We start from the raw sequence: 12,973 nt of genomic DNA, 5'->3' as shown, positions 1-12,973 counted from the left end.
TGAAGAGCAGTGAGGGGGGGGGGGGGAGGTTGGAAGACTGGGCATTATTGTCCCTCCCCCCCTAAACGTCTCCAGAGTACGCTGAGGTAGGAAGGGGGAGGGAGGGAAGAAAGAAGGGGAGGGAAGGAGACGAAGGAATAGAGTAATGTGGTGTTTATTCTCAGTTACGGTTAAAATAACAATCATCACTGGGATTATCAGCACTAATATAATATCAATAACGTAAGACTGACTCCTCCCCTCCCCTGGTATGGAGGGTATACCCGCTCGCTCCCCCTCCCTCCCCTCCAGCACTGTGGAGACCCCACAACACCCCCCGCCCCCGTCCCCCTGCTAGTGTGGACGGTATTCCCACCCGCCCCTCTGATGCAGGCGGCACACCAGGCCTCCCTCTGTTGTGAATGGACCAAAGTACTGAACCCTGTACAGTTGTCAGATATTGATCACCTCAAGTGATGGGAGTCGTCATGGTTACGGAGGTGTTGATGCAGCATCTCTATGGACCCCCCCCCCCACTCCTACCCTACCCTCTACACATTCTGGTAAGAGGCCATTTTATTGTTTTCTACTTCGTCGCCGTTATCCGTGTTTTTTCCCGTTTCCCTGCGCGTGTTTCGATTGCCTCTTTAAATCGTTGTTACTATTGATGTAATAATAATGTTAATCCATGGTGTGACGACCATCACCATGGTAGACCCGCTGGTCACACACACAGAGGGAGCAGCGTGGCTACCATGACCTGTTCGTCTCCCTGGAGACCACAGTGGCCGGTAGAGTTTTACAGCCACAGTTTTCTCACCGCACTTGCTGTTACCAGGAAGATGATCACAGTGATACCTCACACCTCACACCACACACACACACACACACACACACACACACACACACTCGGCTCCCAGGCATCAAGATAACACGTTATGGCCACACACAAGGGAGAAAATTAAACTGACAATTGCCACGTAAAGGATTAGATAATTCAAACCAACTGCATTAGTTTGAACTAGACAAGTTGATGTGTCAACAATCGCGATTTACAATATTAAACAATTCGTGCAGGTTCCAGACAGATGCGAGTGCATCTGTGTGTAGAGGTCATAAGCTGGGGAACAAGAGAGCCTGGAGCTAGAGGTAAGGTCATTCAAGAGGCACGTAGCTACCTAACCAGCACGAGTGTTATACCAAGACAAGTAACAATTAGAGTCCCACTTGGCTCAGTGGACTCTTACATCGTTCACGTGGTGGTAAGTGATGCTACGTGTATGAGAAGCATCACAACAGACGAGATGATAGCTTCTCTCACTCACTGGCAGCTTCCCCTGTGGGACGCCATCACAGTCTGGGAACTTACTATCTCAGTGTCCAGCTCCTCTCCACAACCACCCTCCGCCACTCATTTTTATCCTCCCTTAATGTCCCTGCCTTTCTCCCTGCCTGCCTGCCATCCCACCAACCTCTGACATTCCTCCAATGCCCCCATCCTCTTTACCCTCCCAAAACTGCTGTAATCACCATCGAGTCGAGTCCCTCAGCTACTGCCACCCCCCCCCCCCCACCACCACCATCACTGCTACCACTATCACCATCCATGCCAAGATGAGGGGTTAAGCGAAAGCCAAAAACAGAAGAGGAAAAGTGGGGGAAAAAATAGTCAAAAAGTAGAAACAGTATCGAGGGTACTAGTAGCAATAGTGATGGAGATAACGGAAGTAGCAATGGTAGTAATAGTATCAATAAGAAAATCAGTAGGAGCCGTGATGAGGATTCGAACCTATGCAGTAGGTGTTCCCACGCACACGCTCTGGCGACTAAACCACGACATGGTCAAAAGGATTGCAACCTGGAGTTCTACGGAATACACCAGGGTTGTCAGAGGCTTCCACTAAAGCCCGGACCAGCATTTTCACACAATCCCCCCCCCTCATACACTCTGGCTGTCATCTAAGAATGTTCTACCTCAGACGCTCCTCAGAGGTAGAACGTTCCTAGATGACCGACTGTCATCTAGGAACGTTCTACCTCTGAGGAGCGTCAGAGGTAGAACATTCTTAGATGACAGCCAGAGTGCGTGGGGGGGAGGGAAGATCGTGTGAAAAATCCTTGCCCGGCTTCAGTGGAAGCCTCAGGAAGCCCTGGCGTGTTCAGTAGAACTCCAGGTTGCAATCCTTTTGACCATGTCGTGGTCTAGTCGCCAGAGCGTGTGCGTGGGAACACCCACTGCATAGCTTCGAATCCTCATCACGGTTCCTGCTGATTTTCTCATTGATACAGTCACTATTCAGAGTAATCATATTAACGTATCAATAGTAACAAGAGCAAATCTGCCAATATTGGTGATGAAAGTAGAAGTTAATTTGACAGCATATGGTAGCAGTGGCAACAGTTGTAGTATTAGTGGTAATAGGAGTACCAATACTATTTGTAACAGTAGCAAACGATAGTTAAAATAGTAATACTAAGAAAATTTAATACCAGCAACAATAGCAGTAATAGCAACGGTGGGGGTGGTCGGGGAGAGGAGCCAGCCACTCCTGGCCTGGTGGTGGGGCGACTCGGGAAGTGGGGGGAGGGAAGGAAGGGGAGTGGGAGGGAGGGAGGGAGGGAGGGAGGGAAGGGGGAGGGGGGAGGGGGGAGAGGGGGAACATAAACCAGAACACCAGCTCAAGAGTTTCTGCACGACTGGCCTTCCATTTTTGAGGCTCCTAGCTTAGCCCTGATTGGCCGAGGCTTACTGCGACATCACCCAATGGATCTGTCAGAAAAATAAATTGCCGGTTTCAAGGAGAAATGGACTTGGCTCCATCTTCCCCCTTAACTCACCCACCTACCTCACTCCTTTCCTCACTATCGCAACCATTCTCCGTCTCTCCCTCACTTGTAGCTGCTCTCATTACTTCAGTTTACTAACTCTTTTGCTCTTACTTGCAGATGGTCAAAGTCAACCTTCCGCACCGTGACAGCTGCTTGAGGAAGCCTCGCCAGGCACGTCACCAAGCCATCACTCGGTAATCAAGACCTCAGAGGCAACTGTACCTAACCTTAAACACAACCTCTGCACCAGCCATGATGACTCTGGTTGCCCACCTCGCCCGGCCGGACCACCTCCCACAGCACCAGCGACCACACAACTTTCAATAAACTCAAATCCTATCATCCTGTCGCTCGAAGGGGGTGATAAAAGCCCATCCGTGAACGCTCATATAGTGTGCAAGAGACATCGTAGACGTCAGGCAAGTCTCGTCTCCAGCTGAAGTCAACACCACCGTCATGACGTCTCCATCAGCCTTCCCGGTCAACGAGAGAACCTACATCCTAGAGGACACGGCGCCCCCAGCCTCCCAGCCACAGGTAAAGGGGCTCTATTGCCTTCTGCTCAAGCGCTCGCTCCCCGCACACTCATTCACTTACGGTTGCTCAGTACAAGTTGGGTTTTATTAACTTTGCTGCGAGTGTTGCGATGCTGCTGAGCGCTCTTGGTCTCGCCCCCAAACGTCATCTATCGTCTCCCTTCTGATACCTACTATTGTCACTCCCCTCTATTACACCAGCCTACTAGCCTTCGTCCCTGAGAGCGAGAGAGAGAGAAATAGATAGGATGGGGATAATAAAAGAAAAAGTTGGAGGGAAAAAATAGAGAAGGTCAAGAGAAGGAGACAAGACAAAGCTCTTACGCTCGCTTTGCAAAGTCATAACTAAATATTTGAATCTTACCAGGGACCCAGACGCCAGGCGACTGGTCTTCCAGGGACACCCAGCACCTACCAGGGGCCCAGGGACCCAGACGCCTGGTGTTCCAGGGGACAACAAGCAGTCTTTGTTGGACAGAGATAAAACTAACGGCTCCCGCAGCCACGGAGGGGTTGGATGCAACAATGAATGGAGGGGGAGAGATAAAGGCAGAGAAAAAAAAAGTAATAGTTAGAAATATAAGAGAAATGTAGATAGGGGAGGGCGAGGGAATAGCCAATAAGAGGGAAAGGAAACAGGAGAGACATGGGACAGAATGGGAAACGGTGGATATTGGATAGGATGGATTGATTGACTGGCGAGTATCTGGCGCCGTATAAAGACTTATTGATGATATAAACAATACAAAATTTCGGTGTTAAGCCTAGTATCTTTGTTCAATTCCTCAACTATTGAGTCGGAAGGAAGATAGCCATGTAGCCAAACAGGACCACATTTGAGATTCATAGAACATGAACTATACTTAGTCTGTCTCGTATTTTGATTAGAACAGTGGTTTCGCATTTAAGAGGGGCAAGAGAGGTTATGAAAGGGGGTGGCGGCAGAGGCTATGAATGGGGGGAGGCAGAAGTTATGAAAGGCCTTTGAATGAGATGGAGAAGCAATGGAAAGAGGAAGGTTGGTACATGCAGATGAAAGGTGGCTTCGTCATGAGAACAAGTTCCACAGGTAAAAGCTTTCAACAAATAATTACTGTAGTGTATAATAGCGTTGATTTAAAAAAAACTACACAAAGTCATTTCTTAAATATCTGTAAACAAAAAATTCAATAGATCTAAAACTAAAATATGAAGTAATATTGATAAAAAATAAATTAAGCACATGAAAATTACAATAAAATTAGACATGGAAACAGAAAAGTTTCCAACAATACACCGGAACCCTTTTTCCTCCCGCCAGGCTGCTCAGCTTTTCAGAATTTGGCGCGCGCGGGAAATTTAATTAGCTTTTTTCTTTCTGGAGTCTGAAGAAAGTCTCCACTGCCGTCGCTCCCTCGCCCAGGCGACCTCCCGATAACACCAAGGAACAAGGCCGTACTTTACTGAGCTATGTTAGCACACACACGTTGACCCCCCCCCCCCCCGCCAGGTGTGCCACGCGTCGACTCCCAACAGGTGTGCCACACAGTACCCCCCCCTACGCCACACCTGCCCTCATACCCCTCGTTATCGTGAAGTCATCCAAAGCAATTTGTGAAAAAAGACATTTGAAAGAGATTCAAGCAAAAAAAAAAAAAAGAGCTCCCACACAACGTCCCTTCGCCCTATGTTCCCATGACCCCCATGGAAATAAGGATGGAGAGCGCGTGCACAAGGTGCAGGGGGTATAACTATACCATATCGTCCTTCAGTAATGGTACCATAATACCCTCCGGTCCGTGCTAGTTGCTATAGGGACCCTGCTCAGTCTCCCCTCAACTTCCCACTACCGCTCACAGATAAAGAGGATACAAGAGTCCCCCCCCCCCAGTAATTAGGAAAATGGTATTCATATTGCACAAGAATAGGAACAGAGAGGGGCGGCGGCTATTGAACAAGGATTGTGTATTGAACACTTTTCAAGACACTGCGCTCGCAAAGGCACTACAAGACACCATCATTGATATGTGGCAATGTTTTTGTCCACGATTACTCGAGCCAGGTAACCAACCATTTATAAAACAAACATCTTTCCTCAATAATGGCGGCCTTATTTTGCTTTTATGAAACCGCTTTTGACCTCCGAAGCGCTGTAACAATAAAAGCCTCGAGATGCGAAGTCTCAAAGCCCGTAAACTGTTTAGTAAATACAGACCAAGTCCCCCACAATCAAGGAAAGTGTTTGGGGGCGTGCGTAGGCCGGTACACCAGCAGGAATTATTCCACCATCCTGCAGGGATTGCCAGACTTGCCAGGTTGTAATTGACACAGGGGATTGCGGGCCGCTGCAAACAGCCTGACTGAGCCAAGTTATCACCAAACAATTCTGGTCCCAGGCCCGGAGTTGGAAAGCAATATAACTATGCCAACAGGTAAACAAGGCCGCCTAGCGAACAACCACAGCGTGCACAACTCTACGGCGTCCGCCACCCGGGATTCACTTACACCCCATTGCCAGGTTCAATTTTTTTATCAAGACATCGGGAAGTAGTTATACATGACCCGATGTAGTTGGAGTTTCACGAGTGTCCTGACAAAACTAGTACTCAAGCGCCCATACTAGCTATTCCCACCCACTGTCCTCTTTTTTTCCACGTATTAGCAAATATTAATTCAATATTGACGTTTTCTATACATAGTTTAAGTGGGTTGCTTGGGCTAGCACCTTTCTGGTTAGGCAAAACCATTGCATTTATTACGAAGTGGCAAATGGTCAAAATGGACTCTACATTAAACTGAGCCACAAAGAGACAACAAAACTAGAGTTTCACAGGAAAATATTGAAGGCTTACAATAGGATCGAACCCACACTTCTGGACGCCCTAGGCACAAGAGCTACTGAATTGACAGTGACGGGCTCAAAAAGTATCGCCACCTGAAGTACAACCAGACTACTTGGTGTAGAAGACACCGTCCAGTACCGTGATCCAAGTTACACGTGTTGCCTGCTGGACACCACACCAAAATATATACATCTACCAACTACTGCAGACTTTAGAGAGGAGATGTATGTGTAACAGTTGTATGTGTAATGTGTGTTGTATGTGTAATGTATGTTGTATGTGTAACAGTTGTTGTAGACTTTAGAGAGGAGCTGTATGTGTAACAGTTGTTGTGTGCTACTGTCATTGCTGTCCAACCACTTGGGCTGGACGATAGAGCGACGGTCTCTTCATGCAGGTCGGCGTTCAATCCCCGACCGTCCAAGTGGTCGGGCACCATTCCTTCTCCCCCCCCCCTGTCTCATCTCAAATCCTTATCCGAATCCCATCCAAGTGCTATATAGTCGTAATGGCTTGGCGCTTTTCCTTGACAGTTCTGTCTCTATTGCCATTGCCAAGACTGCTCAGCAGAAAGCTCTTAACGTCTTAGGTCTATATTCGCTGGCAGGTCACAAGCAGCCTATAACAAGCTGGACTCTTACGAGTAATGTTTGATGTGTACATGGAGGCAGGCACATTACACAAAACAGAACCCCGCTGCAAGAGTCATTACCACACCCACTTCAAAATACATTAGAAAACAGGCCAGAGGTGATGTATAGCCCAGATGAAGCAGTCTACCAATGAACTCCCAATTCAACCACCGTGTTTATACATGCAGGTCATGTCATAAGGTCACAACTTGCAATAAATGCAATAGTATCTATGCAATATTTATACCTATACTGAAATGATTTACTCCTTATAATAAACAAGGAAGCAAAACACACTAAATAGTTTTCGCTGATAACTATCCTTCAATATTTAACATTTCTCCAGAAAAGACCGACTAATAACCCTTACCAATCAACACCAAACCATATACCCAAGCACTAATCATTTAACTCACACTAACCACCCACCCCAACGCTAACAACTTGCTATATTGCCCCCCCACCATACACAAACACACCCTACACTAACCAGCTCAGCCACGCTAGCAAAGTCAACTGACCATACATGGCGAGACGCAGTGATAGTCTACTTTAGTGTAAGAATTTTTACAGCCACAACATGTTTACAATTAATGGAAACCTCTGACTACAGTGTGAGGCATGTCAAAACAATTCCCTCAGCTCTCTTACCAACCTCACTTCCCTAAACCAGCACAGCCCGTCCTCCTAAGATTTCCAAGCGTCAAGAAAATGTCGTGCTAAAGTACCCTTATCCTAACCTACCAGAGGACCCAAAACAGTAGACGGGACAGTATGACAATGTCGAGAGCTGCTACCATTTTCTAGTACGACAATTTTTTGGCCTTGGGTAAAGTATACGTCAAAATGCGACGTTCTATTGGGAGGACAGGTTGACCAGCAACCCCTCCCCCCCCTTCCCCCCCTCACAAACCACCCCCCTTTCCCCCCCTCTCACAAACCACCCTCTCCCCCCAGCTAGCGACGCCGGACGAGCCACCCAAGATCCCACCCGGCCTAGCCGGCTACGAGGGGGACGATGACCCCAAGAGGGAGAAGAGCTCCATCTCCTTCACTTCCTTCAACTACATCAACTCCATCGTCGGCAGCGGCGTGATAGGTGAGTAGAGGGGTGACAAGGGCAGGTGGTGGAGGGCTGACAGCTGAAGGTTACAGGTTATTGTGGCAACCTGTCTTGTCAAATTTCGACGCCAAAATCTCGAACGGACAATATATGATATCCTGTATCTTGAGAGATGGTTATCTTGAGATGATTTCGGGGCTTTTTTTAGTGTCCCCGCGGCCCGGTCCTCGACCAGGCCGTGGGGAATCATAGCTACTGAAATCATAGCCTCATCAAATCATAGATAATGTAAATCATAGCTACTGAAAAAAAAAACTTACGTTTTCTACACGTTCGATTAGGTTAGGTTCAGGTGTTTTAATACACCGTTTTCTGTGTTGTGGAAGGCGATTTTAGTGGCAGGAGTTGTGTTAGAGGTCGGGTTCTGTGGTAGTGGTAGTAGGGTGTGGTTGAGAACAGTCTTGGTGCTGTGGTAGACGGGTGGTAATCTGGTGGCTATGAGGGTGGGCTTTATGGTTGAGAATTATGGTTGTATTAGTGGTGGTGGCGGCAGTGTGTTCATACACACTCATCACCCACAAAAGTGAGAGAACGGGAGCTCGACCCTGCAGGCACAGCGAGGCGATTAATTCTCACACACAGACTATTATGATAATTACTGCGAGTAACCATCTGGCGTTGACGGCCCCGACGCAGGTCCCACACCCCATGTTACCCCGTGATAATACTAACAACCCCAGCACGCCTATGAACCTCACCTTGAGATGCTTCCGGGGCTTAGCGTCCCCGCGGCCCGGTCGTCGACCAGGCCTCCTGGTTGCCGGACTGATCAACCAGGCTGTTGGACGCGGCTGCTCGTAGCCTGACGTATGAGTCACAGCCTGGTTGATCAGGTATCCTTTGGAAGGCACAGTTTTGTGCCAAATACATCAAAGGTCACCCGATGCCAACAGTGATAATCATATTGATCAAATCTCTGAAGCCCCTGGAACCCCATATCTCCGAACAAATCTTTATACCTGATGCAAGCATAATATGGTAAAAATAATCTATGCAAGTATTATCTAATTCTTTACGACTCCAAAAGTATTGAAAATGGCTCTCATTGCTCGGAAATTGCTCATGCGACCAGGACAGTAATATGCTCAAGCATGATGAAAAAAAAAAAACACTTTGTAAAATAAAAAGATTGCTTAACGCATTTTCGGCCGCGTGACCATCATCAGAGCCAAACATTTTAATTTCTTGCTCTGTTGAAGTTTGTTGAATTTCAATAAATTTTGTCTTGCTCTGACGAGGGTCAGAAGGCCGACAACGCGTTAAACAATCTTATTTTATAAAAGTGTTTTTCAGCAAGTTTTAACATATTACTGTCTTGGTCACAAGAGCAAAGCCTGTGAGGAGTAACAGTTTTAAATAATTAGGTAATAACACTACCAAGGAACAAAAATTGTCTCACCTTGTGTAATGACATTTTCCGTGCCTCTTAACGTTATAGAGCTCAACAGCGGCAGCAGACGGTAATTCATTCAGGTGCAAGTCCGGCCGAGTCCCCTCGGGCTCTAATACCATTACTAACACCATGTCTTTCGCCCTTCACACGCCGCCTGGACCCCCGAAGTTACTCTGTAACAGAAGTCAAAGTTCAGCCTCGCTGATCGCCGCTCACAACTGGAAGACGCGAAAGAACCTTCCCAGCAAGACACGAACATAACTCACCTTGTATGACTACCTACACAGTGGCGTCTTGTAGTGTGTAACTGGGAGCAAGGGGAACCATCTTTCAACAACTCGTTCCGGGAACACTTACAGTCCTCCAGTTACCAGTCCTCCAAGACGAACAAATATCCTCATCTTCCTGACGCTGATAAGAAATTAAACTGCCCAAAAAGATTGTCTCCGACGTGGGCTCGCTGAGCAAATTTCTTGCCTGGGTTTGCCTAGTCCCATCAAAATTTTCGCGTACCGTCAAAACATTCGACCCGTTTGTAAAGCTTCGGAAAATATTCCACCAACCTTTCGGGAGCCAATGGCAGGGCGGGACGCAAGTTGTCATCCTTGCTATGGGGAGTTGCACGTCTTGGCTACGATTCACCAAGCATTTATCTGGCCACTTATTTCATATTTCGTCGACCAAGGTAGCTTAGTCTGTATTAACAGTTTGAGCTTAGAAATGCTAAGAGATCGTCTCGACCTAAGGTTATTATTGTTACAGACAATCTCGTAGAGCTTCGGAGCTCGTAAACTGCTTAATAATGGGGTCAGATTCACGAAGCGGTTATCCCAGTACTTCCGAACCTGTACATCTTTTCTCAATCTTTGGCGGCTTTGTTTACAATTATTAAACAGTTAATGAGCTCCGAAGCACCAGGAGGCTGTTTATAACAATAACAACATTTGATTGGGAAGTTTTCATGCGTGTAAACTGTTTAATAAATGCAACCAAAGCCGTCAAAGACTGAGGAAACATGTACACGTTCATTAGTACTTGCGGAACTGCTTCGTGAAGCTGGTCCCAGAGACTAAGCCGCCAAGATTGAAAATATGCTCAGGTCTCGTAGGTGAACACGTAAATGTCTAATGAATCCTGGCCGTCATTTGGTGTGCAACATGAATGATTTCAACAGTGCCCAGATCCAAAGAATATCTATATACAACCCATTTGCATAAACAATGGAACAATTCTCGTTAAACCAGCCGCCAAACCTACTGTTTATGACTGAAAAACTCTTTCACGATACTCGCAAGCGATGGCGTTCGAACATCTCTCGAACCGTGCTCTGCTCACCACATGTGTTCGAATCGCACAACTTTAAATGCTTCGGCGGCGTATTGCAGATACAAATAATTGCCAACAGAACTAAAATATTATTTAACCTAGCCTAACCTACACTTAACTAAAAGTCAAAATTACAATACCTGTATGTAGCAATAATGATTTAGATTTGAGAAAATGTTTTTCATTACATTGTAAGTTGAGGTTGGTGACTGTGTTAGGGGTCGGGCGTGGCTTGGGCGACCATAACCTTGTGTGTTAGGGGTCGGGCGCGGCTTGGACGACCATAACCTTGTGTGTTAGGGGTCGGGCGCGGCTTGGACGACCATAACCTGAGGACAGATTGTTATTATCACTCTCACATTTGCTGACTGACCAAGCAGCAAGCATACTTTTATTCACAATATACTTCAGCAGTAAAATAAACTTCCATATACAGGGAAGCGAAATACACCTCCCTGGTGTATATATCCGTGGTGTACATGTCCCAGGTGTATATATATATAACTGGTATATACATCACTGGTGTACAGATCACGTGATTATATTATAGTTGGTGGCGAGGGGAGGGAGTTATCAGGAGAAAGCGTCAAGACATTACGACTATATAGCACTTGGAAGGGTTCGGAATAAGGATTTGGGATGGGACGGAGGGGGAGGGGAGGGTAGGTATGGTGCACAACCACTTGGACGGTCGCGGGGATTGAACGCCGACCTGCATGAAGCGAGACCGTCGCTCTACCGCCCAGCCCATGTGGTTGGACAGAGCTCACCGTCGCCAAATAAGGACATGGCAGGCGTCATTTAGACACAGTGCCACAGGTGCCACAGGTGCCAGCCCCAAGACCGTGGCCGATGGTATTGTTAACGCATCATACACCTTTCCAACAACACCTTTCCAACTTTCAAGAGTATGAATATGCAATAAATTGTAAGCTAAATATATAAATAATAATTGTAATCAGTCAATTAAGGATATCTTCCATTCAGGTGATACTGTTTCAGTTATATATTAATAATTTGACACATTAAGGAGCTCATATGTAGGAGAAATATATACAACACTTTACATAAAAATAACTAGTATAACGTCCCTTGAATTAAATCCACCGGCAACGGAAACTAAGCCTTCCAAAAATCCCATATAATTACCTGATGATATAATTATATGTGACTGTATAATGCTATGACTGTATATTGATTTGCATGTTGATTTAGGCCTAAAATATGCAATATTATTTAGAGGAGTATAATATGCAATATTATTATTGAGAGAATCAATTTCCCCAGTGCGCTAACCCACCTCCCTGCCCCATCATGCACTAACCCACCTCCCTGCCCCATCATGCACTAACCCACCTCCCTGCCCCATCATGCACTAACCCACCTCCCTGCCCCCACCATGCGCTAACCCACCTCCCTGCCCCACCATGCGCTAACCCACCTCCCTGCCCCACCATGCACTAACTCCACCCACTACAGGGATGCCGTTCGCGCTGCACGAGGCGGGGTTCGGGGTGGGCCTGCTGCTGCTGGTGTTGGTAGCCGTCATCACCGACGCCGCCCTCTGCCTCATGATCGCCGTCGCCCGCACCGCCGGCATCAACACCTACCAGGACCTCGTCAGAGCCGCCTTCGGCAAACCTGGCTTCGTCCTCACCTCCTGCCTCCAGTTTCTCTACCCGTTCATCTGTGAGTGAGGCGTTACACTCTCCATATTCACCCTCAAATATTCAATATTGTTTTCTTAAATAGGACTTTGATACAAGTTGGGATTTTCTTCCCTATCCCCAACAAGAGGAATTATATGTATGTCTGCCTTTCCTGTCTACGGGGTATTGATTACTGTCTCAATATTTCTTTCTATTCATGCCGTCCTCATCTGACTCTGGCTCCCCCGCTGGACAGCCCTCATCAGCTACAACATCATCGTGGGGGACACCCTGACCAAGGTGCTCATCAGGGTCACTGGAATCAGCCCTGAATCGGTGTTGGTGAGGCGAGAGTTTATCATGGCTACCACGACTCTTCTTATCACACTCCCTCTCTCCCTTTACCGGTGGGTGGTGTGGGGCAGGGAAAGATAGGGAACTGAAGGATGAGGCAGGGAAGGATGGGGAACTGAAGGATGAGGCAGGGAAGGGTGGGGAACTGAAGGATGAGGCAGGGAAGGATGGGGAACTGAAGGATGAGGCAGGGAAGGATGGGGAACTGAAGGATGAGGCAGGGAAGGGTGGGGAACTGAAGGATGAGGCAGGGAAGGGTGGGGAACTGAAGGATGAGGCAGGGAAGGGTGGGGAACTGAAGGATGAGGCAGGGAAGGATGGGGAACTGAA

At 47.3% G+C, this 12,973-nt stretch overlaps 1 protein-coding gene across 1 annotated transcript in view; it reads left to right on the top strand.

Moving 5' to 3' along the window:
* Positions 1-12,973, top strand: part of LOC123770688 (putative sodium-coupled neutral amino acid transporter 11) — a 39,007-nt gene that overhangs the window by 22,316 nt on the left and 3,718 nt on the right. The window contains exons 2-5 of the mRNA XM_045762779.2: positions 2,926-3,345; positions 7,756-7,897; positions 12,120-12,329; positions 12,546-12,696. Coding sequence (XP_045618735.1) covers positions 3,265-3,345; positions 7,756-7,897; positions 12,120-12,329; positions 12,546-12,696 — 584 coding nt within the window. The 5' untranslated portion in view covers positions 2,926-3,264. The remainder of the gene's footprint in view (positions 1-2,925; positions 3,346-7,755; positions 7,898-12,119; positions 12,330-12,545; positions 12,697-12,973) is intronic.

Source organism: Procambarus clarkii, chromosome 56, assembly GCF_040958095.1.
Source record: "Procambarus clarkii isolate CNS0578487 chromosome 56, FALCON_Pclarkii_2.0, whole genome shotgun sequence".
Lineage (NCBI taxonomy): Eukaryota > Metazoa > Arthropoda > Malacostraca > Decapoda > Cambaridae > Procambarus > Procambarus clarkii.
This window is presented reverse-complemented; position numbering and strand designations above follow the sequence as displayed.